The following is a 23,113-nucleotide window of genomic DNA, read 5'->3' as shown; positions in this document are numbered from 1 at the left end:
AACAACAAGAAGAAGAAGAAGAATGCTTTTCTTTTTAACTGTGCTTTAAGAAACAGTTTCTGATTTATTCCTACTTAAAAGGTCAAAGTTTCTAACCTACCTCAACCTAAAAATAATACACTGCTCAAAAAAATAAAGGGAACACTTCAGTGTTCACTTAAATGTTAAAGTGTTCCCTTTATTTTTTTGAGCAGTGTATATAGCGTTATCTATGTAGTAGTTGCTGTTCATATTTAAATCTCTTTTATCTTTTTTTTTCAAACATATGACTAAACAACTTCTATCAGAGAATATGTTTGAGTAACACAGATGCAAAATGACTTTGATTGTACTCCTTAAATTCATATATCAGTCGCTATGTGCAACATCCACAATTGCCGCTGGTTTTCAGACTTGCTACAGGGACACCATTGGTTGTGATATCATTCCCAGTTTCAAGTTCAGATTAAATTGAATGCAACATCACTGCCAGGCAAAGGTGAAGGCTTGTTTTCACCCCAAAAAGGGGTGGAATCAAGGGGCAAAGGCTGATCACCTACACAAGTTGCTCTGATCTGTAATGTGGAGTGTGATTCACAATCGGTCTAGAGGTGAGTGCTGATGGAAGCAAGATGGCATGTGACATTTACTGCTGCCCAATCCAAGCTTGTGGTTTATTCATGTTGGTTTAATAAAGCTGGGCACCAATCAGGGTCTATGTTCTGCCCCGGGGTAAATTTTTAAAAAAATTCTACGATGTAGCCACTTTGGGGATGAATGTAATAACACTGGCTTCATTCTGAAAACGAAATGGTTTATGTTGTGGCTTTAGAGGTGTGTAGAACCAGTTTTGTGTCCCCTCAGAATTGCCAATAAACATACACACACACTCACATACACACGTTCAGTCGCTCTCTCTATCTCTCTTCCTCTCTCGCTCGCTCCCTCACTGACTCTCTCTCATTCTAGCTCTGTTGCCAAGGCTACCACACAGCCTCTTGCTGCATATACCTAGACGAAGCTGCTGCCTGTGGATCTCGCTCTCCTCCAGGATACAAACAAAAGAGAGCCCATCACACTTCGGCTCCTCCGTCTCATCTTCACAACCGGACAAACAGCTATGTTTGTGTTCTTTGCCTTTCCAAACCTCATGCACGCCCTCTGAGTCTCTCTCTCTGTCACTCTCTCTCTCCCTCTTTGCCTCTCATTGTCAGTCTGTCTCCTTCTCACATGCAAACACGCTCCCTCTTTTCCCAGACAGAGGAGCAGTAAAGGGATTGGCGTGCTAGTTGGTGTTTGGCTCCTGGTCTTTGACTCGGAGGGGAGCAGAGCAGCAGATGGTGATGTGAAGACGAGCTCAGCCAGGTAAGGAGACTCATCCAAACCAGACTCCAGGCTATGACTGTTCCAGCATATCAACCCCCCTCCGCCCCTCCCCCGCCCTCCCCCTGTCTCTCCCGTCTTTCCCCCACTCTGTGGCTGTGCGACATGAGGTGAATACCAAATCCTCACCAAAAGCCCCCATGGTTTTTACTATCCTGACTGGGGGGAAAAAGGTATGGATGTGTCACAGCTTTCCTGCTCCGTACATTCCCACCCTGATGAAACAGACCATTTGCCAACAGGTTGGCTCCTCATTGTTGCCGCGACATAAATATTTTATCTTCTGAACATGAGCAAAACGCAGATTTTCTGTAAAATTTCCATGTGACTATGTGGGAGTTGCCAAATAGAGACATGCAACAGTCCACCTCCCCGCATGATTCATTACTAATCCATCCAGCTCTGCACTGTGTGGTCACTCTAACTCACCGTAGCATGTACGTGATATGAATGGTGTTTTGTCTTAGTATGAATGACTGCCAGAGGATGCCATTCCTGCACTGGAGCTTTGATGCAGCGAAGTCATGTAACACAAGTGGAATCCAGATTTATCTCCAGCAGCCCGGAAAATCACTTTGCCATGCAGCACATCCTAATTATTCACACAGTTTAGCTAGCTATTAGTTGTGGCCTTAAGTAAATTTTTTTTTTGAGGTTTGTCTTTGCGACGCCTGCTTGAGTCACTGCCAGAAATTGTAGACTGGATTGATTGATTATTTTTAGGATGAACAGGGGAAAGCTGCAGACTTGCAGGATGTTTCATTTTAAGGTCATTGTGATTTTTCCCTGTCTATTAATATCAAGTTTGTGTCGGTGTGTGTTTGTGCATATTGATGAGACAGGTCTCATGACTTTATCTCATGTTACCATCCCATCATCACTTTCTGCAAGCGCTTCCTCCTACCTCGTCTCTCTGTGCTACATAAGCACTGCAATACTCACTCTTTATTCACCCGGAAACTGTAAATACTCCCACCATCCATCCGAAAGGGTTATTTTGTTAATGGCAGACAAATCAAATAAAACACTGAAAAATAGGACAGATCAGCTTATTTGGATACATCTCCAGACATAATTCCAAAGAATCAGAAATATCCATTAAAGCACGAGCCAGCTGTCACCGCATTAATTCCCCTTGTTCCTGAGCTTCTACACATCTGGCAGCTCTCGGTCAGTCCTGGTGCTTCTCAAACAGATGCCACAGCGTTGTTGTATGACTGTGTTTCGACTCAGATGGACTCCTTAAAGGAAACACATTTTAGAAGATGATGTTTGTAAGGACTCTACAGAAGAAGACCTTCAAACAGAATTTAAGCTGAATCAGAAGCCAGTTTGACTTATTTTCCTTAATTTCATTTGGTCTGAGATCAGTGCTGATTATGTTTTCACCATGTACTTTTTTATGTTTATATTAACAACTTGACTAATGTTTTATATGGAAGGGGAATTAATATACTTTAGTTATGCTTAAGTGAAGGTAAAAATCTAATTTAAAGTGAAAATAATGTAAAATTAATAAGTAAAAAATGAAGGGAATGTAAATGTCATATATAAATAAAACTTTAATGAACTTATCTGATGATTTATGTTTTTGTTGGCATAAAAACATTTGAGAAAGTTTTGGAAAAATAACTGAATTCATAGCATAATTATTTCAGTCTGTTAATCCTGCAATTCCAAAAGAAAATATATATTTCTAATCATTCCAGGGGATAGAAATGTTTCAACAGAAAATGATTAAGATTGAAATACAGAAGTATATTTTTCAAAGAGAAATGAAAAATATATTTCTCCTTTCTTTTTTCTAAATCCTCCCTAGATTTCTGGATAAATGCAATGATGTAATAAAAACCAAACCCAAAAAATGTTGATTTTCATTTAAAATACAAAATATTACTGGACCTGCATTAATAGAAATTTACATTAATTTAAAAAAAATACTCTGACAAAACTAGTGGCAAAGAAAAATGAAAACCTGGCTTGTTTTTTCATATTCACACAAAGGCACCCAATTCTGACCACTGTATGCTGTAGGAGGGACTGTTTACTCAATTTACTTTAAATAAGTTGACCCACATATTTTTTCATTGCAAAAAGAAAAAATGCATCAATTTTAAAAAAAGGTCGAACAACGGTAGCTTTTTTTCTCAATATATGTTGAATTTAAGTTTAAGTACACAAAGCAAAAATTAAACGAATGTATTTTTTGCTTGTGTTTGTAATTTCTTATTAAAATGTAATTATCAAAACATATACAGACAATAAATGCTCCTAACAACTCACTCAGCAACTAAAGCAATTTTTTTATACAAACATAGACATTATTGCTGCTCTTGTACTGCTGATGTGTTTATTTTTCTTTTTTTCATGCACATGCATACCTGCTCAGGTGTGTGTGTGTGCGTGCCTGTGTGTGTGTGTGTGTGTGTATGTGTGTGTGTGTGTGTGTGTGTGCGTGCGTGTGTGTGTGCGTGTGTGTGTGTGTGTGTGTGTGGGGGTGCGTGTGTGGGGGTGTGTGTGTGTGTGTGTATGGTGTATTTGCCCACTCGCGTGCGTGTATGTGCGCATAACACAGAGTATTGGTTGCCACAGTTACCGAAACGCCAACCTCACTGCGTCATTGCTTGAAACAACCTTCATACAAAAAAATATCCTCCCATTCACCCCTCCTTCCTCTCATCTACCTGTTCACCTGTCGCTTAAAAACGGAAGGATGCTGAACTTTCTCTCATCCAACAAGATCCTGGGATGTGTGTGCCCGGCTCCGTGTGTGTTTGTGAGCATGCTTCATATACATTGCCTGTATGCCCATTGCCATGGCTACGAGCAGGGCTAGCTGGCGTCATCACTTCAAAACCACCTTCACAGGGAGCAAAAGAGAGAAAGAAAAGGACTCAAAGCAGCTCCCTTCTGTTCATCACCTGCACTCTCTCTTCCTCAAACCAGCACACAGAAAAGCATCTTCAGCTTCTGGTGTGGTCTCATATTCCGCTGAGCTCACCCACTTCGGCCATTGGGGTCCAGTGGCACAGAAGGAGAGGAGGGGAGAGACAGTGGAAAGGAGAGAGGATAGTAGCGCGGGGAAGGCTTCACTTCATGCATACTGATGTGACTGGAGCTATCTGAATGTGTTTCTGAGGGTGTCGGCAAAGTCTGGCTTGAATCATTCCCCTCCCTCTCAGGGGAAGAAAAGACGAGGAGCGGGAGGAGGAGGAACGAGATATTGACAGTTTATTGTGTCACCTTACATCATCATCCTCAACTGGGAGGTGACAAATGGAGCTATCTTGATCCACATCTGAAGGAAACTGGTTCATGAAGCAAGCCTCAGTGTGACCAGCTGATTTGGGCACAGTGATGTTACTTTATTTTGGATCCAGCTATGACTGTCATTCTTGTGTTCTTTTTAATTTAATCTGAAATCCAGCGATGCAACACACGGCTGTTGTCTTATGTCCTTCAGAACCAACTCTGCCTCACAATGGCTGACAACAACCAGTTGCCACAGGATACAGGATTCAAACCCATCATGTGATCCGCCTCCTTCACCAGTTCCCTGCCATCTCTTGTAGGTAAGTTCGTTAGCACCCCTTGTGGTGACTGGAGGAGAGGTACCATAGAAACAGCTAGAGCTGCACGCACGAAACAGCAAGGAATGTTATATTTCTTTCAGATTGAGAGATGCTCAAAATGTTAAGAAGTGGTAGTTAAGTGTTTTTTTTTTGACAACACCATACTGAGATATATATCTGATTCAGACATTTTCAATCTGTTTTCTTGCGTCATGAAAACAACGTATTCAGCGTCGCACAAAGAAAACAAATCATGTTCCGTGATGAAAAATATGGTTCAGTTAATCAGATCATTTTTACTCAGAAGTTGAAAACTTAAAGTTTCAAATTGTAAAAACAAACATAACAGTCCCACTAAATTGAAAGGACATTCACAGACCCCAATCTAACAATCCAATATGGCTGCCATGCATATAAAACGCAGTGACAACTGAAAAGTGTATATTTAGTGTTGCAGAAAAAAAAAAAAAAAAACCGCAGCATAGTATTTTTAAATTTCAGCAATAAACCCATGAATTAGTACTTTTTATCCCAGCATTTGTTAAGACAAGGGTACAGGCTATACTGAGTTAATTCAACTCCCTGTAAGTCATCTCCATTGCTGCTTTGTGCTTTTATTATGAGGGAACATTCATTGTTAGCTGTTTGTCATTGATAAAAAAAATGGTTCCAAACTCACACATGACAAATTTAGCGATCAGCAACACATTCAGAATAAAAAATTAAAAAAAAAAACACAGCACATCACTGCTCTCAAAGGCCTCCGCTTTCACACATTCACACAAACCACGTGGTGGTAATCCGCCAAATGTACAAAACATCTTCATTAATGGCTGAAGGATAAAAGTGGAGGGCAGAAAGAGCCTCTGAATACACTGCTGACTGTTACAAAGGTGTGTGTGACTGTGTGTGTGCCATCAGTACATGATAATGCTCGGGTCGGATGAGAGGGATGAGTGCCACTCTGTTGCCAAGGTGACGGACAGGGCTGTAAACACGCTACCCCTGACTCATCTCTCTACAATACACACACACGCACATGCGCGTTTTCACATAATAGAGTCCCATCTAAAGGAGACAAGAGGAACCGGAGATGAGACCCACTCTATGTCGCTTCGCTGCACATGTGAATAGGCCTGTGAAATAAGGGCAATATTTTCTGCCATACACGTTCATACAGGGGCGGATCTACTGGGGTGGCAGTTGCCACCCCAAACGAGAGCCTTGCCACCCCTGTTGCCACCCCAGCTAGCGACAATGAATTCAATAAATAGTTATGGCATTAAGCGCATGAAACTCTTTTTTCCGACAACATTGAATGCAGCACTATGTAACCTGACACCCACTGCTAAGTAGCGGGAAGTGCGAGAGAAGGACAGAGCGCCAGCAGCATTGATGGATATACAGGTCCTTCTAAAAAAATTAGCATATTGTGATAAAGTTCATTATTTTCCATAATGTAATGCTAAAAATTAAACTGTCTTATATTTTAGATTCATTGTGCACCAACTGAAATATTTCAGGTCTTTTATTGTTTTAATACTGATGATTTTGGCATACAGCTCATGAAAACCCAAAATCCCTGTCTCAAAAAATTAGCACATCATGAAAAGGTTCTCTGAACGAGAAATGAACCTGATCATTTGAATCAACAAAGTAACTATAAACACCTGAAAAAGATTCCTGAGGCTTTTAAAAACTCCCAGCCTGGTTCATTACTCAAAACCGCAGTCATGGGTAAGACTGCCGACCTGACTGCTGTCCAGAAGGCCATCATTGACACCTTCAAGCAAGAGGGTAAGACACAGAAAGAAATTTCTGAACGAATAGGTTGTTCCCAGAGTGCTGTATCAAGGCACCTCTGTGGGAAGGAACAAGTGTGGCAGAAAACGCTGTACAACAAGAAGAGGTGACCGGATCCTGAGGAAGATTGTGGAGAGGGCCGATTCCAGACCTTGGGGGAAGCAGTGGACTGAGTCTGGAGTAGAAACAGTAGAGCCACCATGCACAGGCGTGTTCAGGAAATGGGCTACAGGTGCTGCATTCCCCAGGTCAAGACACTTTTGAACCAGAAACAGCAGCAGAAGCGTCTGACCTGGGCTACAGAGAAGCAGCACTGGACTGTTGATCAATGATCCAAAAAGGATGAAAACAAATTTTGCATGTCATTCGGAAATCAAGGTACCAGAGTCTGGAGGAAGACTGGGGAGAAGGAAATGCCAAAATGCTAGAAGTCCAGTGTCAAGTAGCCACAGTCAGTGATGGTCTGGGGAGCTGCTGGTGTTGGTCCACTGTTTTATCAAGGCAGGGTCAATGCATCAGCTATCAGGAGATTTTGGAGCACTTCATTCTTCCATCTGCTGAAAAGCTTTATGGAGATGAATATTTCATTTTTCAGCACAACCTGGCACCTGCTCACAGTGCCAAAACCACTGGTATTACTGACCATGGTGTTACTGTGCTCAATTGGCTTGCCAACTCTCCTGACCTGAACCCCATAGAGAATCTGTGGGATATTGTGAAGAGAAAGTTGAGAGACGCAAGACCCAACACTCTGGATGACCTTAAGGCCATCAAAGCATCCTGGGCTCCATAACACCTCAGCAGTGCCACCGGCTGATTGCCTCCATGCCACGCCGCATTGAAGGCTGCAAAAGGATTCCTGACCACGTATTGAGTGCATAACTGAACATAATTATTTGAAGGTTGACTTTTTTGGTATTAAAACACATTTCTTTTATTGGTCGGATGAAATATGCTAATTTTTTGAGACAGGGATTTTGGGTTTCCATGAGCTGTATGCCAAAATAATCAGTATTAAAACAATAAAAAGACCTGAAATATTTCAGTTGGTGTGCAATGAATCTAAAATATATGAGTTTAATTTTTATCATTACATTATGGAAAATAATGAACTTTATCACAATATGCAAATTTTTTGAGAAGGACCTGTATATATATTACTGGACTGGACATTACGTGATTTATTGTAAGTCACATGCGCCATTGCTGTCCATTGAGTCAGGAATATCAGTGGACAGGAAACTACTACAATCACGCAAAGAATCAGAACAACAGACGCAATGTCTAGCAGTTAATTCAACCATAGATAATGGTAATAAAGGCTTCAGATTTCACAGGTGAGGAAAACGTTTTAATTTAGAGAAAAGATTGAACATGTGAGCAGTGGGTCAGTTATTCTAGCCTAACTGTTAGCCTGCTATTGACTTTGATAACCTTAGCACGTGCTGCGCAGTTCAGTGTGTTTTGGTTCCGTTAGCACTAAACAACCCGCCCACCAAGTCATCAGTAGAGCAGCTGTTTAAATAACTAACCGCGGTAGTCAGGCGAAAACTTATTAATAATGACAATATAGACATGAAGCCTGACAACATAATGTAACAGACTGGATGTTCTGTTTTAGTGTTTTTGCTACTTTTTTGTGTGGTAAATGTTTGTTTTTTGATGTTGATTCCCCTGATCGGTAATCTCTGCTCACTCTGCTCGTTGAGCTGTTGTCTGTCGGTTGCCATGGCAACGGGTCGTGTATAATGTCGACATACAGAGCGAGAAAAGGCGGAATAGAAGATGTTTTAGCTATTTTTTCCTTTGTTCCTTTATCCATTTGAATTTTGTTACTTTATTCTTAAATTTCTACTTTTTGTATTATTTACAGAGTTTATTTGTAGGTTGATAATTGTTGATTTTATTTTTTTTATTATTATTTTTCTTATTTATTTTCTAAATTTAGACAGGTAGTAATGTGGGTCAGTCCACTTTCTATAAGTGCAGGGGCCTGGTGAAGTACCAGCAGGCATTTGGGTTTTGGGCCGATGGTTTTTACCAGAACAAGAGTGGTAGAATGAGAACAAATGAAAGTTTGATCTCTGTAATTGTTTGGTGAAAGAGGAAAATAAATCACCAAGACCAATCAATAAGTTTGGACATTGAACCTTGTTTTGCCTGTGTCAAGAAACTTGACCCCAGTGCCTTAGTAGTGGCTTGGTGGAACTTCTATTGGATGTTTGGCTTGGCAAACAATCAGAAGTGGTTCTGTCTAGTTTGGTTCTTCACCTGTTTATCAGCTTTATTGTAGCTTTATTGTGGCGCAATGCAGCCACTGCAATTCCTAAAAACAAGCGACAAAAACTGAGCTATATATGTATGTATATATATTTTATATGTGTGTGTATATAGAAAGATGGGAAGCAACACTATATATATATATATATATATATATATATATATATATATATATATATATATATATATATATATATATATATATATATATATTTATTTATATATATATATATATATATATATATATACTCCCACCCCTGAAAAAAATCCCTGCCCCCCTCTTGCCACCCCATAAATATTTGTCTAGATCCGCCCCTGCGTTCATAACTTCATGAATACAGTAAGCACGTGTATGAACAGTGAAAACAATAGAGTTGGAACATTTTAAAATGTATACACCTTGATGGCCACATGGAAAGGTAAAAAGAAACAACATTTTCAACACCAAGAATGTATTTCTAAACATCTCAGACAATGTTCCAAGTCACTGAACCATCAAAATGTCCAAACAGAAAGCTGAAGATTTTTTTTTTTTTTTTTTACTGTCTTTACTGGACAATCATCTAGATGAAGTCCTAAAATTCCTTTCTCATTTTTGTTCCTTTCTGTTCTGTTTAAATATAACTTTTATCGCTAAAAGAACAATCATATCAAGAACTCTCATTCCACAGGGGGATCATGACCCGCCGGCTGAGCAGCTCCACTCGTTCCCACACTGAAGACTCCATCTTCCTGAGGCCCGATGAGGACCCCGTCTGGTTGGATGAACCCACAAAGGCGGAAAAGATAGGCGATGGAGCCGCTAAAAAGGACGGTGTGTCTGACTGCAAAGATGGATGCCAAAGCCAGGAGGGAGAGGAAGTGTTTATCCACAAAGTGTATGCATTGGTGGTGGAGCTTCACTGCTGGGCTGCACTGTTCATCAGCTCTCAAGTCACAGTATGTACATCAAATAATATGCATTTTTCTTAAGTACCACCGTTACACATCAGACCAAAGTTGTAATTTGATTAATGTGCAAAATACATGATTTTGTACGTGTATTTTACTTGCTATACTTCTGTGGTGTTACTTCCCATCTTTCTACATCTTTTTTATGTACCGCATGTCTGATTAATGTGAAGACAAGTGGAGAAGTACTGCAATAGAGTCCTTGATACAACTGAAATGCAGTGAAATTACAATTTCTATCAACAGCTGGGAACAGCCATCACCAACTGGAAAGTAATTTAAGGTTTTGTATTTACTGATACTGCAACACCATCATCGAAGAGTTTGGTGTAGCCTATAGTTCTCACCCTCGCCTGCCATCCAGCTCCCAAATCACTCATCTTTCCTGGTCAGGTGGTGGGCTCACATGGTTAAGCTTTCCTGTGGATTTTTTGGCTCCGTCCCCACAGGCTCCAGGACCAGCAAACACCTGACCAGGTGTTTGCTCAGGTCCAGTAGGGTCCCTATTTCATTCAAAGTTTTTGGTTTCCTATGGTGTGTCAATAATACAGGTCTTCAGGTTGCTCATTGTCTGACTGCTTCAGTAAGCCCAGTGGCATAGGTAGACCTACCAGGACAAGCCCTGAACAACTTGCCCATGAGGAACTCAAACCAACCATAGTTTTAGGTGGATTCTGTAGAGGGGAGCCAGAAAAAGGTGAACTGTTCACTCTGAGTTAGGTCAACATTTGGTTCAAGCAAAGGAGTTCAGATATCCTGGTGTTTTGTCTTCGAATAGTCACAAGGTGAAGCAGGAAATGGATACAGATTGGGGTTTCGTCTGCAGTGATGTGGTCATTGCTTTGGTTGTCAAGGTGAAGAAAAAGGTGAGCAACGTAGCAAAACTTGCTAATTAATTCTTCATTTGTCAACCCTTTACCAATGGTCATGAAATATGCACCAAATAATGAGCTTTGCAACCAGAAAAAAAAAATCTATGTTCCTCCATAAAGTGACTGGGCTGAACTTCAGAGATAGGCTGATGAGCTCCAGATCCTGGTGAAGCTTAGAGTGAAGCCTCTGCATTGAAAGGAGTTTAGGCATCTTGTTAGGGTGCAATCAGGAGCCCCTGAGACAGATCTTGAACTTACTGGGTGAACTATAAATTAAACTTCTTCTAGCCTGGGAATGCTTTGGGATCACCAATGATCGAGATGGAGAATGTCATCTGAATGCCCTTTCTCTCTTCCCAGGGATATTGGGTGTTCTTTGTGCTGGAAGGAAATGGACCAGTCTCTTCCTTATACAAAGCCCTTCAGGTCATGGACTTCTACTTGGGCTTTTTTTTACCATGTCAAGCAATTTTTGGAATGGATGTAAGTATTGATCCTTTATCCCATTGTTAATTTTGAATGTGAAACCTATATAACTAACTGTTTCTGTGGATGCCTCTTCATCGTTTAGTCTGCAGTGTTGATGAAAGAGGTACAAAACACGACACAGCACTACTGGATTGTCAGCGGCACTGCAGTCATTGGAGTGGCAATCTTTGTTATCATGGTAAAATACTTTATATTTAATATTTTGTGGACTTTTGTGCTTTTTGTGGGGAAAGATTTCCTAAATATTGAAATATTGTGTCTACCTGAATATGTTATATTAAGTTTTGAAAGAAAACAAATTGACTTAAGATCAAACTGAGAATTAAATATACATCCAGTAAATGATAAAATTAGGTCTTTATAACAGATTCAATACACAGCAAAAGTCTGTTTGAAATTGGTTGTCTCTATGTCATAAATTTTCTAATAAATCTTAAAGAATAACTTTTGATGCTAAAATCTCTCAGTGCTGTGTAATAAATATTAAGACTTACATTATTCACCTCTCTTTTACAAAAGCATGGTTTTGCAGAGACAAGGACACAAAATATTTCAAGATTTGTTTAAAGCTGGTATCAATAAGGCTCAGTAAACTTCAGCTATAGTTTAAGTTAAAAGTCATCTGTAAACTATCGACTAAGGTTTAGAGTGTACAAATGCACACCACACAATCAGATTTATATATATGTATTTAAAATCATGTATCTTTTTCTTTCCATTTCTTAAACTCACTTATTTATGTTTGTCCATAACTTAAAATACCAATAAAATACATCGAAAACCTGCAATGTGACATAATCAGTAAAAGTTCATGGTATTGCATCGTTTGTATACAAATGATGCATTACCAAAAAATAAAGTTTGCATCTTTGGAAGCTAAATATAAAGAGATTAATGACTTAAACCCCAAGATCTCAGCCCCTCTTGTGCATTTTGGATCGATGAATCAGCAAGTTGATTTTTTTTTCTGTTTGTCTCAGGTGATCCACATGGTGTCTAAGTGGTGTTATGGAACCGGCTTGTGGTCGTCAGGAACAATTTCCAGAGAGATCGGTGATCGGCGGCAGTCTGTGAGCCGCCAACCCTCCTTCACCCTGTCAGAGTGGACTGATGCCCAGGAGGATCTGATGGAGCTCGACCCGGTGCCTCAGACCCCCATCTTTGACATGGGCACAGACACCAGGATGGAAGGAGATGCCTCCACCCTCACCGTCACCCCAGTGGGGCTTCAGGAGAGGTCAGAGTGAGGCATTCCGCACACAGAGCTGTTTCATAAGAAAAGCCTTTCTAGGTGGTGAAAGAGAGAGAGACAGAATGATGTTTATTTGTAATTTTATGCAGCAAATGAGTGCACAAACTCCTCATCTGTGCCAACTAACCCTGGCTGAATCCCACAGGAGAGGCTCCAATGTTTCTCTGACGTTGGACATGTGCACGCCAGGCTGCACGGAGCCCTACGGCTACGGGGCTCAGCTCTCTCCCCGAGACCAGTCGGCCCAGGAGTACCTCCGACAGGGAACGCACGTCCTGACCCCTGCCATGCTGCACACAAGGGCCATGGATGACCAGAGCCTGCAGGCGGAGTTTTATGTGAGTGCAGCAACAGCAGCTCAGCCACCTACACTCTTAGATTAGCAGAGACTCACCGGAAAAGACATACGCTGACACTGACACGCATTCATAGACGCAGGCGCTAATGTACACGCCCACACATGCACAACCACCCAACCAAGCTCACCGCACACCCGTAAGCTTTTCTAGCGCCTGTCAGTGGGCGAAGGATGGAGGGCTACAAATGTTTTTTTTGGTTTTTTTTTTGCATATAAAAAAACCCCACAGAGGATTTCAGTGTCTGTGAGGCATGAAGATTTGCACTCGATATCACACAAGCGCTTGCAAAACCCCGTAGGTCGAGTACAATTAGACGGCAGTAGTTTGCTGCAAAGGGCAGCCGATGACTTCATGTCTTTGGATATTATTTTCTTAGTGTTTGGCAGAAGGGGATGCCTGAATAGATTTTTCTAGCACCAACTGTTCTTTCATTACTGGCAGGAAACTCCCATGAACTTTGTGGACCCTAAGGAGTATAATTACCCAGGGCTTGTGAGAAAAAATCGCTACAAGACCATTTTACCCAGTAAGTATGCCTGCAAATCAAGATAATCGCAAATGAAAGTACATGAGCTTTTGTATATCTCCCCTTAAGTAACGGTAAATTAGCTACATTCAGTGAAACCAGTCAATGCTCTTATGATTTTGTCACCCCGTCCACCTACAGATACACACAGCAGAGTCATCTTGAAGTCACAGGATGAAGATGATTTTCTTTCAACCTACATTAACGCGAATTATCTCAAAGTAAGGGAAAATGTTTGCATTACCAGGCAGCGATGTGGTTGTGAAACTGCTGTTTTATTTCTTGCTGATAACTGTCCCATCTCGCCATGTTTCCCCGTGCCTGTGCAGGGTTATGGGGATGAGGAACAAGCTTACATTGCCACGCAGGGCCCCACTGTGAACACAGTGGGAGACTTCTGGAGGATGGTGTGGCAGGAGAGAAGCCCGATTATAGTGATGATCACCAATCTGGAGGAGAAGAACGAGGTGGAGACAGGAATGATGATTATGTTCCTGCACCCTCCTCGATTATAGACGTCCATAGTAAAGATGAGTAAAAAGCCTTATAATGAAATCTTTTTTTTTAATTCTCAGTGGCATAATTGCTCTTGAAAAATGCAAGAAAGAAATAATCCAATGATTATCATGAATACATTAACGCAGTGGAGGAAAATTCACATTCAGAAGTTACTTTATTTGCCAAAACAACCAGTTTAACAATTATTCTCACCTCCACCAATTACCAGAGAAAATGTTACTGAAGCCTTTTTGTAATTTCTGCTTCACTTTTATCACTGCATATCCATCCATTCATTATCTTAATCCTATCTCAGATCAGGTCATGAGGGCAATAGATACGGAAGGGAAATCCAAACATCCTCCTCAGAAAAATCCTCATACTCATGCTGGGGGAATCCCAACATGTTCCCTGGCAAAATGGGATAATCCCTCCAGCGAGTTCTGGGTCTTTCCCAGGATTTCCACCCAGTTGGGACGTGGCCGGAAAAAAATCCAGATTGAAGCACCAGAGACCATCCTAATCAGACGCCCGCACCACTTCAAATGTCACTGCTTTTCTGTTGAGCCACAGAAAAGCAGTGGCTCAACTTTGAGCTCCTCGCCCTCTCTCTAAGCCTGAACCCAGCCACTTTTTTTTGGTTATCATCCATATCTCATGACGCTAGGTGAGGGTTAGAACATAGACAGCCCAGTAAATGGAAAGATTTATTTTAGCCTCAGCTCTTTCTTCACAGCAATTATATGTAACCAAAGACCAACGAGTTGCTCGGGAGGCATGTCTGGCGACATTTTATGTCCCCCCCTAAGAAGCATAAACATGGAATCTGATAAACATTGCTGAGACAGGAACCATATGCTTTGATAAAATGAGACAAAGACATTTTTTTTTAACCACCAAACTCTGTGAGCTCATCCCCCTGTTGTATATGTTGGAGGATGTGTGGTGGTGCTGGTACGTTCTTTAGCAAAGTAAAACTTAGTAGAGCATCTGGTATCAGAGGTTTCTTGTGATGTTTGAAGGTCGTTTATTAGACTAAAGATCAAAGACATATAGTCAAGTCAGCATGAAAATGGTTTCCTAGACACAATGTCAGCTTTTTTGGTTTTCTTTTAGTGAAACTGTTTTCAACTGGGATAAAACACTCATAAATTATAAGGCTTTTTACACACCTATGTAGCAAAGGAGGGATAGATGACTGTATCTGTCAGAGTGTATTAGTTTAATGGTACCTGTGTGTGTGCGTTCTCTTGTTTTCTTGAGAAGAAATGTGCAGAGTACTGGCCTGAGGACACTGTGACCCATGAGGGCATAGAGATCGCCGTTGTCTCAGTAACTCAAGAGGATGACTACAGCCTGAGGGTGTTTACTCTAAAGGTAATTCATACAAAAGAGAAATGTTCATGCATTTTTATTAAAGAGCAACAGCAAGTACTTAAGTTAAACCTGTTATTTTGGTAAATAGTGTGTTTGTTGTAGGTGCTGCTTTTGACTAAGAAGGTACACAGTAATTTAGGTGAGACATAAATATTGGTTGCATTAAAATATTTGTCTCATGAAATGGCACAGTCTTTAATTTGGAAAGTTAATGACTAATTTATTTATTTTGTAATTTTTCCATTACATTGAAATAAATACAATAAATTCATTAATTTTTTTATTAAACTGTAGTGTTTGGATGTTAAACACATTAAATGAACATCTGAAAATTCTTGGGAGATTACAAAAACTCACCCTGGCCTATTCACATTATCTGTTTATTTTGCCTATGAAAAGGAAATCAGATTGGCTTAAGCCTTGAAATAATGTTTAGATTCGCCATGTTGTTATAACAGCATTAGTTTTCTTTTTCCCACAACAGATCTGTTTGGCGGTGAACGATATTCTGGTTTGGCAATATGTTTTGCTGTTATTACCGTGTTCTTTGTGATTTATATTTGATTTGGGGTCACGGCGGCCTTGCTTCTTGACAAACAAAACATGATTCTGCTAATGCAGCCTGCAGCTGACTAATAAGCATCGAGGGATTATTACAAAAATGTGCCGTGAGTTAAAAGCGTTTTGTTTGCTTGTCTGTCTGTCGCTCTCCGGCTAATGTGTTGTGTACTTGTAGCGTCGCTGATCAGTGACAAAGTATTTCTCGGAAAATTGTGAAAACTGATTTGATAATGCACGGCGCTGTCCCCAAAAGAAGTTTTGTTTATTTATTGCACATCATGCTCTGCATCACCTGTTGTCATGGTAACACAACAATCCGGATTTACATGGAGCACAACAGATGTACAAAAACAAAACTGAACCAGCCCAACGGACAAAACAAGCAAGCTATGCAAATTGTGCATGTTTGAACAACAAGATTTTGTCTACATTTCGCGGGGCTCCGTATGTTTGTTTGCATGTACCAGTGCGGGGAAGAGGAGCGCACCCTTCGGCATTACTGGTACACCTCCTGGCCGGATCAGAAGACCCCAGATAAGGCTCCGCCCCTGCTGGAGCTGGTCCAGCAAGTGGAAGGAGCCAGAGAGGAATCCCTGCCATCCAGTGGCCCAATAATTGTCCATTGCAGGTACAATAATTAAACAGCCTTTAATAAAGTGACAATGTATATTTAATATTAAAATAAAAACTCTTGTATTTTACAAAAAACAAATTGAGTTTAGTATGTGCCACCTTTGTAGTAGGTTAAGCTTTTCATCAAAACTGAATGAGTCAGCATGTTGCTAAGTCTCAGACTATTTCCCTCTAACTCTGCATCCCACAGTGCTGGGATTGGTCGAACTGGCTGCTTCATTGCCACCTCCATCCTGTGCAAACAGCTGAGGACTGAGGGTGTGGTTGACATCCTGCGAGCCACCTGCCAGCTCCGTCTGGACAGGTGAGATAAGCTTTTGCCTCTATTCTTCTACTCAAGTCTGTTTATAGTTCTGCTTGCAAGGTCAAGCCTCACAGTTATTTACTTTATTTAGCTCCAACACACAAGACAAAACCTCATGGGGTCTTACAGATAATGCCCTTGAATAGAATAGGAATTGTTGTAAATTTACTCAACGTCTTTCGGTTTTAAAAGAATGTCATCTCACCTGTGCTTCGGTTAAAAATTCCTCCGTTTATCTATATCTGTCATCTATAATGCCAATAAAATACCTTGAATCCTGATTGCAACATGAAAAAAAAAAAAAAAAACATGCCCAGAGGAATGTATTATTTCGCGATGCACTATGCAAACAAGGATAAGGTGTTTTTCAAATATAGACCATTGAAATCTAAGTGCATACCCCAACCATCGATAACTCACTAATAACTGTGAAAAATAATCCATACACATAGTAGCATCAATATTATAATGTTACTTTTCAAGATCTTTGGTCATATTTACCAGCTACAGATGCAAAGACCAATTTCTTCTTCCATCGTCCTTCTGTGTGTTTGTCAGAGGTGGAATGATCCAGACCTGTGAGCAGTACCAGTTCGTGCATCATGTCCTCAGCCTGTATGAGAAGCAGCTGTCTCGCTCCGCTGAAGAATAACGTGAGCACGACAGCCGTGCACCCAGACCGAGACACACCACTGTACACCGTACCACCTGTGGTGGTATGCACCACCTTACCTAGCATTGTCACACAATCTCACCCTTTAACAACCCAAACCATGTCGATCTCTTCACCCAAACCAGGCTCGTTCATATGGGACCGTGCTTAATGTTGCTGTACAGAATCCTCATCGAAAACTGTTTTAACGTCTGTCCAGCAGGCCTGTTCGAATCCAAGCCCACGGTCTCTGTGTTGCTTCATTCGTGCTGCTGAGACTCTGCATCACACTGACTCTCAGAGGTCTGAGTTGTCAAGGCCTTGTTTCAGTCTTGGTCTGAAATAGCTCCATTATGTAATGATTGTACAGCTATCAAAAGGTTATAGTAGAAGTAAGGCATTGTCAGATCTCTCGCACTAGAGTTTGCTTTAAGAAAATTCACTCTAAGAAAGTTAGTGTTTAAAATAAGGGCCCTTTACAGTATAAGTGCCAGCATAATTGAATCTTACAGAGATAATCAAATACCAGCCTAATATGTACCACTATATTGATGTAAAATATTAACCAACATCTAGCTTTTTTCTCACTGACTCTCTTTCAATGTAAAAAAAAAAAAAACATTGCAGAAGGCCTGAGTCACGTCATTTTCAGGTTGCATGGTGCTAAGTATTCGTTAAAGGCATGTGCAATGTTATGGAACATAGGAATGTAAAAGTTAGGCTAATTAGGGTTTCTGTGCAAACTAAAAGTATTTACGTCTTTTTTTTAGTCCAGGCTGCGTGTGGCAGTTCTAATGGCCCGTGGTGTTTACAGAAAACAACATCCTAAATGTTCCCTCAGAGGCGTCACAGAGCCACAGCAAAAGTGGCAAAAGCCAGAAACAGAACCCCAAAACGCGAAGGGCAGCACGGAAACGGGCGATCTCGCAGAGAAAAGCAACAACCTGGAGGGCGGTGACATTCAGTTTGTTCTCATATCACTCTCGTCAGAATTGTTCCATAAAGTTTGTCGTCCTTCTGCTCTGTGATGCCTCTGCTTACAACAGTAGCTTGAACGCATCTGTGAGGTAACAAAGCTCATGATTGTTGTATAGACAGGCCAGGCCTAATCTGTATGAAGCACAATAGACCAACTAAGGTTGTCTCTCTGATGTTCAGCTGTAAAGCTTATTTTTCTGTATTGTGTTTTTGATTGTGTTGAGTTTAATGGATTGCATGTGCCGTATGGGACTCAGTAGGGTCCACAATCAAAGCGACGTGATTGGTTGTCCCGCTTTTCGTTGTGTGAAAAAAAGATTATTGTTATTATTATTATTATTATTATTATTATTATTATTATTATTATTATTATTATTATTATTGCTTGCTCTCAGCCAATGCTTTTGATACAGTTTGCTTTTGTGAAACCAACCAGAGATATTTTTAGAACATTTTGATACAATCCTTTCGAGTAGATGCCTTGTGTATATTTCTGTTTACAACATAATGGAATGTAGCTCATACTGTGGATCAAAACCATTGGTTTATATTGCAAGATTTAAGAGAACAAAATGTGACAACTACCCTAAGTTACCTTACAGTAAAGTAAATAGATATATTATATTCAGTCTTGAGTATTACTATTACTTTAGGCCTTTAGGCTTTGCTTTAATATGCTTTGCTTTCTGTGTATGTTTTTATTGTTTTTCTTGGAGAATTTTACCTCAGACTGAGTTTTTACACAGTCCCTGTTTCCATCTGTGAATCTAGACCACTCTCAGTTGACAAAACAGTTGAGAAATAAAATGCTATGTGCAAGGCAGCTAAAACAGTGCAGATAGTTTTCTATGTAACAAAAATCCAACAACTTCTATGGCTGTGAACATTATCAGAGGACCTTAAAAAATTACCTTTGTGGGTTCTGACCCGTAACTAAACACAAACTCAACAAGGAGGATTAAACTGCCAAAATTGCTAGTAAAACGGCACTGGACTGAGACTGACAACAAATGCCACAATCTATTGCCAGGGCTCTGACATAATCCTCTGATAATGTTCAGTGTCCTCGACCCAACAGCTTTTCTTTTGAGTGTTTGTTACCAGTGCTTCAGTTGTCCTCTTCTAATGTTTCAAATGAAGATGACAAAAACAGCCAGTCACACATACAATAACCAGCAATCAGTATTCCTCTCCTCTGCTAAAGTATTGCTTTAAGTTGTGAGTTTTTGCATCCAAATAAAAGTAGATTTTCATGAATTGGTCTTGATGTCTCTTTGATAGTGCACATACTCTGGGTTCACGTTAATTTTGCGCTATGGTTTTGTCTTTTACGTCTGCCTGTTAGCATGCTGTTGAAGTCCGACTCACGTTGTGTTTTCACAACGTGGCCACTAGATGTCAGTATTTGCTCGCCTTCTCGTTGGCTCACAGCCCTTAAAAATTATAATGATGCAGAGAAAAGGCTAAGAATTTTTTTTTACATCTAATTTAATTTAATCTTTCGGTACTTGTTATGAAACAGATGACCGCCATTTATTTTTGTTTCCCTGTCCAGACAGTGCTGACAGAGTATTTTATTTCCTTTTTCATGTTTTTTTGTCACAGTTTAAGTTTATGAACTGATTTGTTAAAGGAAAGCTTATATTAAATTTAATTCCTTTTTTTCTTTTTTTTCTTTCTTTTTTTTACCGAAAATAAAAGAATTGAAAAATCCCAAGTGCTCTTATTCTGCCAGTATTGGGTTATTTTTAAAAGAGTTGGTACTGAGGTAGTACTTGTTAAATAAAAGGTTAAAGAACCACTAACTTACATTAGTTAAATCTCATATTTTAGTTCTTAGAGTTTTGATACATTGCATAAAATAAAGGCTTTTTTAAATTATTATTTTCCAAAAAGAGCTTAAGTGATTGTGTATTTGGGTGTAGTCTAAACGGAAGGAGAAGGTGGCTTTACCAGAGTGCCATTTAAACAAGAACCACCATTAAGGAAAGCATAATAAACATAGGTCCTAAGTTACGGTTTTGATGCTTGTGAAACTCTTTGAAAAAGTGTTTTAGTGTTGTTTTGATGAAAAGAACTGGGTTCACTGGTCGTTTTTGATATGGGTAAATGGGTTTCTACCCAATTATATGGCCACGGCAAGACTAAAACAAGTTATTTAAGTGCTATATATTGCTATATACCAACGATGACTGGTAATATTGGTGATATTGAAGATGGCATCAGAAGTGTAGATCAATCTTTGTTGACCTAGTTTAAAGATTATTTCTGTGTCCCTATTGAATCTGACCTGCATTTGTCTGCAGCAGATTCTTATTTAGAATCTGGGATTAATAGTCATTCATTTTAGACGGTCCAACCTCAACCAAATAATCTAACGCCAAACAAAGATTCATTAAGCCAAGCAATACATTTTTAAAAACTATATTTATCTGTCAAAATATAAACATGAACATTTTTAATGCTTTTGGACCACCATAGACTGAGGCAAGTAACTCCTTAAAGGACTATATTATTCTTTGTAACACAGTTTGTGATTTCTGTTATGTTCCTGCAAAAAGACTTTCTCAGTTTTCTTCCCAAAATGTTTGTAAAATGTCTCTCCATTTACAATATCCATTAAGTTATATTAATTTTTACCATACTGTTTTTTTAGTTCATGTTTTTGATAAGTGACTTTATTTTTTTCCGAGAATGATGGTTTAAGAGCTACAATATGTTGAATAAATAATTAGATAAATATGCATTTATATATACAATAATCTATTGTATATATAAATGATAAATGTAATTAATACATTAAACTGTAATTTCACAAATTTAGTTTGCTAGATTACATTTAACAACGTAACTTAATGCGTTTGGTTTTTTTTAATTTTAATTTAATTACCACAAACACATATATTTTAATTGCAACATAGCAATGTATAGGATTCTGACACTTTGTAATTGGATAGGCAGAATGGGGGCAATATGCAAAAGCCACCACTGGGCAAGAAGATTACAAACATGACTGTGTGGGGTCTAGAAATGTTTGAGGCTTAAATTAAAGATATTTATATGTCAATGCTGCAAATACATAATAATTACATTGCAAACGTATTTGCAATTATGCCTTTTTTTTTCAATTCTACGAAGTCTGCTTTAAGTAACAACAAAAAAGACGTAATTGTCCCTTTAATCCATGAGCCAGGAGCTGACGTCACGCTAACCCCAAACCACCGGCGCTGATTGGCTGGAGGTGACGTCAACTAATGCTTTTTCTGTTTTTTCCACTCCTCTCCCTCATGAACCATGACCTCATCGCTTTAGTTCATGAAAGTGCTAAAGTGCACCTCCTGTACCTGAACCCCTTCCTCCTCCTCCTCCTCCTCCTCCTCCTCAACGTACACATACACATTAACCGCTTTAGCCTGTAGCTGGCCCGGCGGTGCGTCTTTAACCTGCCACCATCCGCACTCTACTCCTAGTCTGAAGGAGCGTCTGGTGCTCCGTCAGCCTGGGTTTTAGTTCCTGGCGCTGTCACCCTCCTCTGCCTGTCAGCTGTGTGGGGCTACTGTAACTCCCACGACAACACCGCCAGGTAAACACTCATGAAGACGCCGCGGTTGACCCCTCACCCATGGAGGCCAGCTCAATAACACAGAGAGAACGCGTGGAGGTCGAGGTGAGTGTTCGTGTGTGTGTTTTAAGATTAGTGGGTTGCTTTTATGACATTAGCAGCGGCTGCTTTGGCTCACCACTGCTGCTGCTGCAGCGAGTCCGTGAAGCGCGCGCACCCTAACCCCCCTCCCCAGTCCGATCCGTCATGTGCGCGCACGTCTTATTATGGGAATTAAATCCGTCCAGGTTCAGGTTATCGATTCTTGTCCCGTGATGAACACTCTGTAGTTTACCCCTTTGATCAGCATAAGGTACGTACTTTTGTTTTGTTTTTTTGGCTAATTTTGAATTATGCGAGCTGTTTCTCGTCATCAATGGAGGGGTGAATTGTCGCACGCGGACATTTCTCCGCGTCATAACAGAACAACGCAGGCTTCCCATTGATACACACCAACCTTTGAAAATATTGATGACCGCACACCTTGTCTCTAATAATGATTCAGTCTAGCTGTGTAAAGAAAATAGCCTTTCACGCATTATTTACTCTCTCTTTCTCATATGGGTCGGTTTATTATAGAGCGCTATGACCGCACACCCTCCATCACTGTTATTAACGCTGTCACACAGAGTCTTTGTGCGCCCCAACCCTCTATTGTTGACTCTATCTAGAGCAATCTGTTCCTTTAGAGCTCCTTCCCACATTTGTGTTCATCAGATTACATGGTGTGTAGACTTAGTGTCAGCCTTAGCCGGGAATCGTTTGTATCCGTATTCATGTTGTAATAGTTGTCATGTTGAAGTCTGGGGGTTGTCCTGGTTTGTTATATGAACCCTGCTATTTCCTGCTACCTCACTGGGAGAGTATTGATCAGAGGACACCAGAGGGCTTTATATCTGAATTTGTTGTTTACATCATCATGGCGATGATCTCCTCCAGCAGGACCAGCCAGGAATTGATTTTTCTAAATGACATGATCACTGTGGCAGCAGCAAGCATTCACCACTGGTAGCTTATCAAAGCAGACTCCTCTTTTCGAAAAC

General features: G+C 40.2%; 2 protein-coding genes across 4 annotated transcripts in view; both read left to right on the top strand.

Moving 5' to 3' along the window:
- The first annotated feature begins 950 nt into the window (after positions 1-950).
- Positions 951-19,726, top strand: LOC103466167 (protein tyrosine phosphatase non-receptor type 5). 2 transcript variants are annotated; one of them, XM_008411570.2, is made up of 15 exons: positions 951-1,101; positions 1,237-1,344; positions 4,826-4,934; positions 9,689-9,956; positions 11,201-11,323; positions 11,412-11,507; positions 12,310-12,566; positions 12,727-12,919; positions 13,382-13,466; positions 13,608-13,687; positions 13,796-13,933; positions 15,231-15,341; positions 16,370-16,530; positions 16,726-16,839; positions 17,398-19,726. In XM_008411570.2, exons 4-15 carry the CDS (start codon positions 9,696-9,698, stop codon positions 17,489-17,491), a joined length of 1,713 nt encoding a protein of 570 aa, XP_008409792.2. In that variant the 5' UTR covers positions 951-1,101; positions 1,237-1,344; positions 4,826-4,934; positions 9,689-9,695; the 3' UTR covers positions 17,492-19,726. The 2 variants fall into 2 exon arrangements, with proteins under 2 accessions (XP_008409792.2, XP_008409791.2); XM_008411569.2 differs by having other exon boundaries at positions 951-1,344.
- Positions 19,727-21,827: 2,101 nt separating this feature from the next.
- The window catches only part of dusp8a (dual specificity phosphatase 8a), a 47,024-nt gene continuing 45,738 nt past the window's right edge, over positions 21,828-23,113 (top strand). Inside the window, exon 1 of one of the 2 annotated variants that reach the window (XM_008411572.3) lies at positions 21,828-22,136. The gene's annotated coding sequence lies outside the window, so the exon portion shown is untranslated. Of the gene's footprint in view, positions 22,137-22,191; positions 22,384-23,113 lie in introns of those variants that run through there. The other variant, XM_008411571.3, reaches the window with a different exon arrangement.

Source organism: Poecilia reticulata, chromosome 6 (genome assembly GCF_904066995.2).
Source record: "Poecilia reticulata chromosome 6, P_reticulata-male-v2, whole genome shotgun sequence".
NCBI classification, from domain to species: domain Eukaryota; kingdom Metazoa; phylum Chordata; class Actinopteri; order Cyprinodontiformes; family Poeciliidae; genus Poecilia; species Poecilia reticulata.
This window is presented reverse-complemented; position numbering and strand designations above follow the sequence as displayed.